Source organism: Dunckerocampus dactyliophorus, chromosome 1 (assembly GCF_027744805.1).
Source record: "Dunckerocampus dactyliophorus isolate RoL2022-P2 chromosome 1, RoL_Ddac_1.1, whole genome shotgun sequence".
In the NCBI taxonomy this organism is placed as follows: domain Eukaryota; kingdom Metazoa; phylum Chordata; class Actinopteri; order Syngnathiformes; family Syngnathidae; genus Dunckerocampus; species Dunckerocampus dactyliophorus.
In genome coordinates, this window is record NC_072819.1 from 824,455 (window position 1) to 837,807 (window position 13,353).

Consider the following 13,353-nt stretch of genomic DNA (forward strand, 5'->3'; position numbering starts at 1 on the left):
CAGTCACTTCTAGATTCTTCTTCCCACCCAAGGCGGGACGTAATCAATAAACCCTTTATTGTTAATTCAGCCACTGCAGTGGAAATCAGAAGCCTTTTCTATGTCTCAGTCATCTCACATCAGGTTTCCCCCCCCCCCCCCCCCCCCCCCCCTCCCTACAATCAGATCTCCAAGCAGCTGGGCATGTCCAACTACCCGCAGCTGCCATGGGAGATTCAAGCATGCAGCGCGCTGCAAGGGGTCGGCCTGCGTCAGGCCTTCACGTCTGTGGCCAAACTCATCAAGAAGAACTCAAGCGGGGTCCGACACAGATGACCACATAACAGACATCAAATACTATCATTTGGTATTGCATCCAAAAAAAGTACTGTACTTTGATAAATTGGGAGGACTGGAATTCCTGCTGAGGTGCGACTTTCATATTGAGAAGCCCCCTGTGGCTTTAGCCCACTTTCATATGCAGATTTGATCTTATTGGCAGATGTCGTACACACACGACTTTTCACTCCACCGGGTTCCCATCTGGAATAACACATTTACTTGACACGGAAATAGATCATGACATCATGAAAAGCATGTGGTACGTTACAGATGTTATGAACCAACGGGGTCACCTTCTTAACTTTGAACAATTCTGTCACTTCCACCCACCAATATCCAAATTTTAACATTTGCTGAACTGAACATTTCAACCACGCTACAAGATGAACACTAGAACACTAGTTTCTTTCATTGTAGCAGAACATTTGAATCACACTTTAACCGCGTTATTATGAGCAATGAGGTGTTGCGTTCAAAGACACCACGTACCGTAAGAGCGGGAGACGCTGTGTGACTCTAGGGGGAGCTACACTGTGCCGCCTTCCGTCGTCATAACAGAGGCATGGCTTGCAATGAGGCATATGCATTAATTACGCTAAGAATGTAACATAATTAATGAGTCATTATTCATTATGATTTCATCATAAGAATAGTGGCTGATATCACTGATCCTGTATTGAATGCAATGAAAGCCAGAGTGTGTGATGGTGATGATAACAATAATAATATTAATAATAAATGTCGTTTGACACGTTGATGGAAAAAAAGAAAGTTAAGAGAATATCAGTTTGTGTGATGATGTTGAATGAAAGGAAGAAAGCATTGAAAGGTTCAAATGTGCTTTATTGTGCTGTGTGAGGTACCATAAATGCTATGACAAACACAAGTAAATAAGCAGTCGTGTAGTAGCATTAGCATGACAAGTAAATATTCTTTGGTCGTACACAGAAGAGAAGCTCTTAGCAAGCGTCGCAAGCAGAAGCAGTTCCAAGTGCAGCGGCAGTGTTAGCATTGGGAGGTGAGCATGTTTGCATTCTTGTATGGAATGTTGTCAGAAGGTGCTGGTGGTAGCGGTGTCGTAACAATGCTAATGATGTCAAGGTGCTGGGCTTACTGGTGTTAGTGCGAGCAACAAGACGCCGTGTTAGTGATGCGTACGTGGTCTGGGAGGAAGCTCTTATTCCTCAAGAGAAGCTGAAGGCTCCTCTTTGGGTTCCTGATCCTGCAGCAGCGTGGCGGACAGAGCGTACTCTTCACTCACGCCTTCAGACGTCACGCTGACCTCTGCAGGCCCCGGCTCCTCCTCCTGCTGCTCTGCTGGAGTCATCTGCTGGTGGATCTCCGTGAAGGTGACTTCCTGCTCGGGGCCACCCAGCGGGGATAGCTGTACGTGGTCCTCTGGGACCGGACCCTCTTCCAGCCGAGCAAGATGCTCTTCAGGAGGCTGCAAGTCGGAGCTGCCGCGAGGCTGTGGAGACGCGCGCCTTCCGGGTCAAACAGATGAAGAGTCCAAGGCTACCTAGAGGTCATACCTTCTTGATGCCAAAGGTCAGAGGGGACACCTTCAGGCTGGAGGTTTTCTGTTTGATCTTCTCCCGTTGCTCCGCCGAAACTATTTTGGTTCCGATCTTTGTCATCTTTTTCTCAATGTTTTGTCGCGAGAAGGCCTTCTTCAGGCTGTCCACCTGCCAGACGGGACGAAAAAGATGGATGACAGCAGGACGTTTCTTCACCTTCACAATTCAAGATTCAAGATTCAAGAGAGTTTTATTGTCATGTGCATAGTAAAACAGCAGTTATACCATGCAATGAAAATCTTATTCTGTTCATTCTCCCAAGAAAAGAAAGAAAACAAATGAAAGAATAAGAACATAAGAAACAAACACATAAACATAAATACCAATAAATTAAGCAACAACAACAGAAGAGACATTAATACAGATAAATAATAATACAAATAAATAAATAAATAAAGTGCTATGAGTGTGTGCGTGTGTTGCGTGCGGCGTGTGTGAGTGCTTCGTTGAGAAGCCTGATGGCCTGTGGGTAAAAGCTGTTTGCCAGCCTTGTGGTCCTGGACTTCAAACTCCTGTAGCGTCTGCCTGACGGTAGGAGTGTGAATAATGAGTGTTGTGGATGTGTGCTGTCCTTGATGAGGTTGTGTGTTCTTCGTAGGACTCTAGTTTTATAAATGTCTTGCAGTGAGGGGAGGGCTGCCCCAACAATGTTCTGTGAGGTCTTGATCACCCGCTGGAGTGCCTTCCTATCACGTGTTGTACAGTTACCGTACCAAACAGTGATGGAGGCGGTAAGGACACTTTCCATAGTGCATCTGTAGAAGCAACTCAGGATTGTGGTGGGCATGCCAAATTTCCTCAGTCTTCTCAGGAAGTACAGTCTCCTTTGGGACTTCTTCAGAATTTGTTGGGTGTTATGAGACCAGGTGAGGTCCTCGCTGATGTGTGTGCCAAGGAACTTGAAGGTTTTCACCCTCTCCACCTCAGTCTCATCAATAAACAGGGGTCTATGCGGCTCCTTTTCCCTTGTTCTTGGGTCGATGATCATCTCTTTAGTCTTATCTGTATTGAGAAGGAGATTGTTATCACGACACCAAGCTATGAGGTCCGCCACCTCTCTTCTGTATGATGTTTCAACACCACCAGTGATCAGTCCGATGACTGTAGTGTCATCCGCAAATTTAATGATGCTGGTGTTGTTCTGGGAGGCCACGCAATCGTAGTGTACAATTGATCATCTGCGACACTGCACGCCAGCGGGCTCGGTCCAAAGCCGTAAACTTCGAAGAAACGCCGGCTTTTCACCTGTCTGACTTTCTGTGTGTCCTACCTTCTTCAGACTGGAGTGTTTCAGCTTCTCAGCTCTGGACTTCTCCATGTTCTCCAGGTCTTGAGCCCACATCTCCTCTTCCTGGTCCTCCTCCAGGCCCACGTCCTCATCAGATGATAGGTCGATGGTATGGAACCCACCCTCCGAGGGCTGATCTCCTTCCACGCCTGGTGCAAGTTCATCCGCTTCTTCCAAAATCTCATCGCGAGGGAATGGAGGAGCATCCTTCACAAAGACACTGGCGGGGATCTCGTTCTCCTCCTTTAAGGAACAGCACAACCATAAACACGCAACCTCTAATGTGCTGCTAATACACAGGAACACACATGCTAACACCCACACATGCTAACACACACACATGCTAACACGCACAAACTAACACACACAACCATACACTAACACACTCCCACATGCTAACACACATGCATGCTAACATGCACAAACTAACACACACAACCATACACTAACACACTCCCACATGCTACCACACACACTAACACACACACACACATGCTAACATGCACAAACGTTAACCCGCACACATGCTAACATGCACAAACTAACACACACACACACACACACAATCAACCGCACACTAACACACTCCCACATGCTACCACACACACTGACAGACACACATGCTAACATACACACACACATGCTAGGAGGTGCATGTGAGGAATGTAGAACATTTTGAGTACTGGTGAGAGAAGGCAGGCAGATGATTCCCAGTCATGTTGCACACACTAACACAGAAACATGCTACCATACACATATCTTAACTGGCACACACTAACACACACACATGCTACCATACACACGCGCTAACACACATATGCTAACAAACACACCCACACATTGTGAGCACCACACACAGGAGGGGTCATGGCCTCTACTCTCCTCCAGTCAACCTGTGTGATAGGACGATTATTGCGTGTCACCGTCCAGCCAAGCGACACGCGAGATTTGTGTGTGTGAAAGTTTGTGTTTGTGCGTGTCATCGTGCACATGCTGGCTGGTGACGCCATCCCAGAGAGTTGAAAAAATGTTCAACTTTTCATCGCTGTCGGCCAGACGAGGACCAATCAGCGGGAGTTTCATTGATCGACCAATGAGCGGACAGGATGCTAATCAGTACGCTCTCGCAGGTAAAGATGATAGACCCCCAAATTCCCTCCACATCTGACAGCCAATCAAAACCCTGGGAGACTTGTACAATTCACTGTGGATGTGAACACGTCGCTCACGGGTGTCGCTGGTCACAGACGCTCGTCCCCCCCGTGTGCATGGTTTGCTACGCGTTGGCCATGAGTTTCACCAATTGCAGTCATTTGTTGCCCCCCGTGTGTGGCGGCCATAACACAGGCACACACACACACACACATGCTACCACACACACACGGACTACTACACACACACTAAAACACACTGTCTAGATAGATAGATAGATAGATAGATAGATAGATAGATAGATAGATCATGTGATGTCATGGCAGCGAGGAGTGAAGACCTGAAAGATGAGAACTTTGAAGGTGTTTCTGTTGGCCAGGTGGGCGTGGTTGGCCTCCAGCTTCTTCACCTGTGCTCCCTGACGCTCCATCTTGTCCCGTACCTGAACATATAAATATACATATGCTGTAGATATCACACACGCAAGCATTGCATTCATCATTCCTTACCTCCTTCATGGTGACGGAAAGCTTGCGGCTCTTGTCCAGCAGTTTGCTGACGGTGTTGGAGGTGTGGCTGTGACTCTTGGATAGTTTGAACATATCAGCCTGGATCCCTCTGACCACGCCCTCCATCTCCACCTGATGAGCCTAGCGTACATTTCATGATAAACGCTGGACGTATACAGTATAGCATCATACGCCAACAACGCTACAGCCACACAATACGCTATCATTCATAACATTTATCATTCATAATATCTATCATCCATAACAGCTATCATCCGTAACATTTATCACTCATAACATTTATCATCCATAACAGCTATCATCCATAACATTTATCATTCATAACATCTATCATCCATAACATCTATCATCCATAACATTTATCATTCATAACATCTATCATCCATAACATTTATCATCCACAACATCTATCATCCATAACATCTATCATTCAAAATAAATGTAATTTCACGAGAAAAAGTTGTACTTTTATGAGAATACTGGTGTATTATTATGAGAAAAATTAAGGTCATTTTATGAGCATAAAGTAGAAATATTAAAGAACATTTTTAAAAGTCATAATATGACAGAAACAATAATATGATGAGAAACAAAACAAAATAAAGTCGAAAAAAAAATTGGCTGAGGGAAAAAAATTATAATATAGTGGGGGAAAAGTAATAAAATTACAGGAATAAAGTCATAATATTTTGTATTTCTACTTTATTTATCCCACAGCGGGGAAATTCACTCTAATGTGACTAATATGATGGGAATAAAGTTATAATATGATGGGAAGAAAGTCATAATATGATGGGAATAAAGTCATAATATTATGGGAATAAAGTCATAATATGGGAATAAAGTTATAATATTATAGGAATAAAGTGTATTAATATTATGAGAATAAAGTCGTCCTATTACGGGAATAAAATGGAGGAAGGTTATTTAAAAGAAAGATTTGGGGAACATTTGGGGAAAGCAGTGGTAAAAAGAGTCAAGAGTGAAGTAGATATGAATGCATGTGCCAAAGGTGAGATGACTGAGGTATAGTACAGGTATATTTGACCCAATATTAAAGTGGATGAAAGTGTTGGTGTTGTGGTCTTCTGTGAAAGCTGACTTTGTCCGTCCTTCCACTCTTTGGATCACAAGTGTGAGGTTGTGAGAGCGAGCGGCCCCACCCTTGACTCACCTCCATCTTGTGCTGGTTCTCCTGCACGACGTCCAGCATGTTGACCAGCTTGTCCAGCAAAGTCAGCACCGTGATGGCGTTGACGGGGCCCTGGCCCATTTTCTCTGGGTCAAACGCAGCCATGCCTGAGAACGGGTTCTCTTGGTTCTCCTGTTCTTTCAATGGGTCATGCTGCTCTTGGACCTGGGCTGGGACTACCAGGTCCTGGTTCTGGTGGGGGTCAGTGGTCACCATGGTCTGAACGGCGTCGTCGCTCATCAGAGGCCACGGCGGGACAGGAGAAGTTGTGCTGCGTGAAGAAGAGTGGAAACTTTGCTTGGGTTTGTGTTTGTGTGTGCTGAGCTCCGCCCTCCCTCCCTCAGTGACCCTGCGGGGAATGCACACCTTTAACTCCTTCACTGCCACACACAAGCACACACACACACACACAGAAGGAAACAACAATCCTCAGTTTTAGTGTAATCATTTGTATTTTATCAAATCAAACCGGGTGTCCCTAAAGTCTGGACGCGTGGGGAAAAAAGCCACACTGTGCTTTAGGGGCACTTGTATCATCAGTCAATAAAAACAAACTTCCTAGTTTACTGCCGTATTTTCACACACGATAGTTGACTGGGAAATGAAAAACACACGGGCAGAAATGCACACATTTTCCAGTATGATATATAATAACATTGCAATTTGGTATACACAGTTTTAGGTAATACACTTTTAATTGCAATTATTGTAATCATGATTTAATGCTTTGATGACTATTTTGTCATTCATAATGATTACGAATTGTCATGTGTCACGTGTATTTGACATGTCCAGACTTTATGTAAAATAAGTCCATGGAAAGAAAGTTTTTCGAGAGTACAAGAGAAAACAGCAAAAGGAAACAAAAACATAAGGAAATCAAAGCGTTACAGTCCAATAGGGCAGGGAAAGTGTTAAATAACTCTTGTTAAGCGAGTTACCATGACAACAAAGTGTGTGTGTGTGTGTGTGTGTTAGGGGATGTCTCTCGCCCTCATGCCTTCTACGTGAAGTCATCTGGAAAGAAAGAAAGTTTTCCCTTCCCTCACACTTCCATTCAAAGTGGATTTGTGTCCCAAGCCTTTCATTGCTGACTCACTGAAACACGACGATACAGTGTTGCGTGCGGCCTAAGTACTTAACTCCGTGGCTTTCTTTCATCGTGTGTACTTTCACTTTTGCTTACATTAAACCAATTTTCAAAAGAAAGCGGATACTTTTTCTCCCGATATATTTCCAACGAACACCGTTGCCACTGATTCGGCAGCCAATGGCTGCTAAAAATACTAAGATGTCGAGCGCCAATCAATCCAAAGGAGAGGAAGAAGAACGTAAACAGGAAGTGATAAGCGGACAACGACAGCAACGACTTTTTTTAACTAAGTTGTTTCTATGATTCAGCGCTATTCAAAACGTTGTTACACATTGTAGCAAGTGTTCATTTTAATTGACTACTGGTAGATTTCCAACGAGCGCCGTCGCCACTGTTCGGCAGCCAATAGCTGCTAGAAATACTACGATGTCTAACACTAATCAATCGAAAGGAGAGGAAGAAGAAGGTGTGTGATTGGTTATCTGTGCAACGTAAACATGAAGCGACATAACGACAGCAACGATTTTTTTAACCAAGTTATTTTTATGATTCAGCGCCATTCAAAACGCTGCTACACATGGTAGCAAGCGTTCATTTTTAATTGACTACCGATCCATTTCCAACGAGCACCGTGACCACTCGTTGCTTTTCGCTTTGTCTCGGCAGCCAATGGCTGCAAGGAATACTACGATGTCGCTCGCCATTCAATCCAAGGGAGAGGGAGAAGAAGGTGTGCGATAGGCTGTCTGTGCAATGTAAACAGGAAGTGATACGCAGACAACGACAGCAAACGACTTTTTTAAACTAGGTTATTTCTTTGATCAGTACTATGAGTACTATTCACTACTTCGCTACACATCCATTAAAGTTGTTGTGATGTGTTACTTTTTTAATTAAAGTTATTTGGTTGAGTATTAATTAACTAGTTGTTATACATTCAGTTCGTGTTCTTACGGAACAGTGGGCTAGGTGCTAAAAAAATCTTTCACTTTTTACATTTGTGAAGTATCAGTTATATGTTGTATTTGATGGTGACCTAAGGCTGCATAAATAAACTTTTTAAAAAGTTAAATTTGACTTCTGCTTAACAACACTTTCTATACTTACGTACATAGTTTCCTCAAAACCCTGCAGACAGAACCAGCAGTAATTTTACAAAAATAAAGTAAAAATATTAAGAAAAAAAAAGTTGTAATTTAACAAGAAAAAGTTGGAGTTTTACAAGAAAAACATCCCAATATGATGAGGGAAAATGATGGTGTTTTTAAAGCCGTAATAGCCTGAAAAGTAAAGAATAAAGTTGACAATTTGGAAACTTATATTGTTACGAGAATAAAGTCAAAATATTATGGGTATAACATAATTGTGAGAAGAAAATTTAAAAGACATTTAGTGGAAGTAGTTGAAAAATAAAAAAAAAACACATCCAAAATTATTTTTATTTACATTAATAAAGTCAAAATATTAAGCGAAAAAGTCACGAAAAAATCACAATGGTACGAGAATACATTTGGAATATTATGAAAAAAATGGCATTTTAATAACATAGAGTTGAAATATTCAAGAAAAAATACTTTATTTTAAAAGTTGTATTAATTATGAGAAACAAAGAAAACAAAAGATTGCGCCAGGCTGTGCACAATACCACTGGGAGCCATTAATACCAATGAATGAATAAATAAGTAAATAAATAAAGTGCTATGAGTGTGTGCGTGTGTTGCGTGCGGCGTGTGTGAGTGCCTGATGGCCTGTGGGTAAAAGCTGTTTGCCAGCCTTGTGGTCCTGGACTTCAAACTCCTGTAGCGTCTGCCTGACGGTAGGAGTGTGAATAATGAGTGTTGTGGATGCGTGCTGTCCTTGATGAGGTTGTGTGTTCTTCGTAGGACTCTAGTTTTATAAATGTCTTGCAGTGAGGGGAGGGCTGCCCCAACAATGTTCTGTGAGGTCTTGATCACCCGCTGGAGTGCCTTCCTATCACGTGTTGTACAGTTACCGTACCAAACAGTGATGGAGGCGGTAAGGACACTTTCAATAGTGCATCTGTAGAAGCAACTCAGGATTGTGGTGGACATGCCAAATTTCCTCAGTCTTCTCAGGAAGTACAGTCTCCTTTGGGACTTCTTCAGAATTTGTTGGGTGTTGTGAGACCAGGTGAGGTCCTCGCTGATGTGTGTGCCAAGGAACTTGAAGGTTTTCACCCTCTCCACCTCAGTCTCATCAATAAACAGGGGTCTATGCGGCTCCTTTTCCCTTGTTCTTGGGTCGATGATCATCTCTTTAGTCTTCTCTGTATTGAGAAGGAGATTGTTATCACGACACCAAGCTATGAGGTCCGCCACCTCTCTTCTGTATGATGTTTCAACACCACCAGTGATCAGGCCGATGACTGTAGTGTCATCCGCAAATTTAATGATGCTGGTGTTGTTCTGGGAGGCCACGCAATCGTAGGTGAAGAGCGTCCTGAGATGTTGTCTGGGCCTGCTGCTTTTCGTGGGTTTGTTTTGTTTAGAACCCTGCGCACATCAGCTGATGTCACCATGAGAGGTGAGTCCTGTGTGCGCCCAAGTCCAGCCACCCTCTCTGCTCATCAGGAGTTTGGGTGTCAAAGCGGGCATAGAACTCGTTCAGCTCATCAGGAAGTGTGGTTTGGCTGGACGTGGCTACGCTACTCCGCTGTCGATAGTCTGTGATGTGCTGGAGCCCCGCCCACATGCGTCGAGGGTCTGAGGTGGAATAGTAGCCCTCCAGCTTCTGTCTGTACTGTTTTTTGGCCTCTATGGACCTCCTCAGGTCATACCTTTTTGTAGTCCTCAGCGGTGCCCATGACAAATGCAGTCGAACGAGCACGTAGCTTAGCCCTTACATCACAGTTCATCCACTGTTTTTGGTTAGGGTATTTTCTGTAATACTTGGTGGTGGTAACAGTCTCTATACATGTGCTAATGTAGCCAGTAACAGCAGAAGCATATTCATCCAAATCAACAGTACAATCTTCCCTCCCCGCTGCAGTTTTAAACACATCCCAGTTTGTGCAGCCAAAGCAGTCCTGAAGTACATGATCAGTTTCTTCATTCCACACTTTAACTGCTGTACGTACAGGGGGAGCTTTTTTAAGAAGTTGTCTGTAGGTTGGATACTTGGAACAATTAAAAAAAACAAAAAACAGCATAAATGTAAAATAAATATATATGAGAATAAAGTCAAAATATTATGTGAAAAAGTTGGATAAAATTCACAGTTTTATGAGAATAAATTTTTAATATTATGAGGAAAAATAATGTCATTTTAGTGGCATAGAACAAAAATATTTAAGAAAAAATGTTATTTTTTAAGTTATAATATTATGACAAACAAAACAATAAAAGTTTAAAAATTAGGTTGGGGAAAAAGTTACAATATTATGAGAGTAAAATATTATGAGAAGAAAATGTACAAAGATTATTTAAGAAGAAAGTTGAAATATTTGGAAAATGAAAGAAAAATGGGGTAAAAAGAGCCAAGCGTGGAGTAGATATGAATAATATGGTTTTAGAGGTACAGTATATGACAAAGCTGAGAAGGAGTTTTTTTAAAAGTGTATGTCACGTCTTAGCATCCATCCATCCGTCTATTTTCTATGCCGCTTCTCCTGTTTAGGGCCGCGGGGGTATGCTGGAGCCTATCTCAGCTATTTGACAAAATATGAAAGTGGATGGAAGCTGCATGCTTAGATTTTATTCAGTATGTGGCCCCCATTGCTGGGAAGCTAGAGTTCAGATGGCCCTAGGGTGTGCAGTTCCAAACAGGAAGTCACACAATAGACTTTTTGGGAGGGGGAGAGAGACTTCCTGACAGTCATAGCATACCGTACATTGTTTTAGCCCCATGGAACAACAATGTATGGATGATTACTACACTACAAAGACATTGAAATGAAAACTTATCAGAGGTGGTAGTTTTAAGCTGTCGGTGGTGCAGGAGAGCATTTAGGAATTTCTGCACATGGTTTCAGATCAGGCTGTGCCTATGAATTCCAGGAAACGAGCATAACTGGGAAAGAGCGTGGCATTGAAAGGCAACGTGTGGACAATGGAGTGCAAACAAAGTCATTGACCCGAGCTAGCCATGCGGCTGAAACAATCACATCGAAATATCATCACGCGTTCCACTTCAAGGAGAATTCTGCTCAAGATTGAAGAGTTTTATTGTCATATGCGTCTTAAAACATCAGTTATACTATGCAATGAAATTCTTATTCTGTTCATTCTCCCAAGAAAAGAAAGAAAACACAAGAAAAAATAAGAACATAAGAAACATAAACACATAAACATAAATACCAATAAATTAAGCAACAACAACAGAAGAGACATTAATACAAGTAAATAATACAAATAAATAAATAAATAAATAAAGTGCTATGAGTGTGTGCGTGTGTTGCGTGCGGCGTGTGTGAGTGCTTCGTTGAGAAGCCTGATGGCCTGTGGGTAAAAGCTGTTTGCCAGCCTTGTGGTCCTGGACTTCAAACTCCTGTAGCGTCTGCCTGACGGTAGGAGTGTGAATAATGAGTGTTGTGGATGTGTGCTGTCCTTGATGAGGTTGTGTGTTCTGCATAGGACTCTAGTTTTATAAATGTCTTGCAGTGAGGGGAGGGCTGCCCCAACATTGGGCCTCATTCACGAAACGTTCTTACGCACAAATCTGTTCTTAAAGCCTTCTTACGAAGATTTTTGGCATTCATGAAACGTGTTCTTAACTCACAGTTCTTAGATCTAAGAACAAATTCTAGGAACGCTCAGGAGGACTCTTACGCACAAGCAAAGCTTGCACTTTCAATGCACAATCGCCCTCATGATGGATTTTGCAACCTGATCCCAAAAAATGTAGTGCCAATAAAATATCCCAACAATTATTTATCATCAAAACAACTAAAATATACTCCATGGATAAATATATATTCAAATCCCAATTCATCAAAAAAAAAAGTAGCTGGCTGGACGTGCGCTGCACAGAGAGAGAATGTAAAGGGACCATTAGATTTATTTGCTGAAAGCCACGAATAGTTGATGTCCCGCTTCAGGCTTCCCTCTCTGTTCTTGCAGGTGTGCAGGATCATCAGAATAACATCGCAATGAAACGTGGTGTCTATTGCGCCCCCAGCCACGTCTTGAGCCAGAGCACGGGGCTGCTGTATTAATTAGGCAGCGTCTAATCAAATGTAACCACAGAAAAAATACATTGTCACACACAAACTATGTATTTTGACTTTATTTTTCCATCATGATTGTGTAAATATTTTCTAGAGTTTCCCAAATGGTTTGGTTTCTGATTGATGGCCCACCTCCCGTTTCCTCCAGATCCCTCCGGTGCAGTCCAATCTTTTTTTTTTAGTCTATTTTAAGTCAAACCACTTCTTTTTAACCTCTGCGGTGGCGCGTTTCTCCGTGGAAACGGCATTTATGTTTCCTGCAATGGTGCTCCATGCCGACTCTTTTTGGATGGCCTGATGACCGGTGGATACACGTGAAAATAAGGTGGTCTTGTGTTCGCGCACTCCTTGTAAAAGCACCTCTATTTCAGTAGAATTGAAGTTTTTCTTTCGTTTGTTGTCCAGCTGCTCCTCAGTCTTGCCCTTGCCATCTCCGCCTCCAGCTGCCTGTTGCGCACGGCACATTTTTTACCTTATATAGGAAATAATAGGCGGTGACCTATGCAAATTAGGCCTTACATGCACGTGCATCGCAGTTGGCATTCATCAACCTAAGAACACCGATGCGAACGATTATCCCTACTTAAGAACGTGTCGTGAATGTGGCGCAGTTTCCACCCCGCGCCTTCTTAAGTGCAGTTCTTAAGAATACTTTTAAGAAGATGTTCGTGAATGAGGGCCAATGTACTGCCAACACTTCCGTGATTTCTTCCTCTAACTCTCTTACGCGCGCTAAACCCAGCATGCAGACGCTACTGCCCCCTGCAGTCCATTCCCTGAATAACTGCTCAGGTTCTCCGGTCGCTACATTGTCTTTAGCTTCGATGGCACTATTGCACGTTCTTCAGTGCCACTACAAAATATTTAACGACTTTCTCGACACATAACTGTTTTGTTTTTCGCTTTTTCTGCATGGTACTGCACCACACTCCTGCCCGGTAGGTGTCGGTAATGCACTTATCCAGTTAGATGCCGGAGGAGGAAACGGCAACGAAGAAGAAGACGAGCCGGAAAT

The 13,353-nt window shown here is 42.9% G+C and overlaps 2 protein-coding genes across 3 annotated transcripts in view; one reads left to right on the forward strand and one right to left on the reverse strand.

Moving 5' to 3' along the window:
* Positions 1-2,700, forward strand: part of arl11 (ADP-ribosylation factor-like 11) — a 24,531-nt gene extending 21,831 nt beyond the window's left edge. For both annotated transcript variants that reach the window (XM_054798575.1, XM_054798567.1), the window contains exon 6: positions 166-2,700. In XM_054798575.1, the coding sequence (XP_054654550.1) occupies positions 166-315 (150 nt within the window). In that variant the 3' untranslated portion in view covers positions 316-2,700. The remainder of the gene's footprint in view (positions 1-165) is intronic.
* LOC129193831 (caveolae-associated protein 2-like) lies at positions 1,144-6,383 on the reverse strand. The gene is made up of 6 exons (XM_054798540.1): positions 6,043-6,383; positions 4,848-4,988; positions 4,679-4,780; positions 3,169-3,429; positions 1,854-2,006; positions 1,144-1,789 (listed from the first exon to the last, which is right to left on the reverse strand). Exons 1-6 carry the CDS (start codon positions 6,298-6,300, stop codon positions 1,499-1,501), a joined length of 1,206 nt encoding a protein of 401 aa, XP_054654515.1. The 5' UTR covers positions 6,301-6,383; the 3' UTR covers positions 1,144-1,498.
* Positions 6,384-13,353: the final 6,970 nt, after the last annotated feature.

Coding starts and splice junctions, on each gene's coding strand:
- LOC129193831 (XM_054798540.1), bottom strand. CDS start 6,300: ATGAGCGACGACGCCGTTCAGACCATGGTGACCACTGACCCCCACCAG. Junction 3,430..4,678: donor TCAAAGTTCTCATCTTTCAG/GTCTTCACTCCT, acceptor TGTTCCTTAAAG/GAGGAGAACGAGATCCCCGC. Junction 2,007..3,168: donor AACACTCCAGTCTGAAGAAG/GTAGGACACACA, acceptor CCCGTCTGGCAG/GTGGACAGCCTGAAGAAGGC.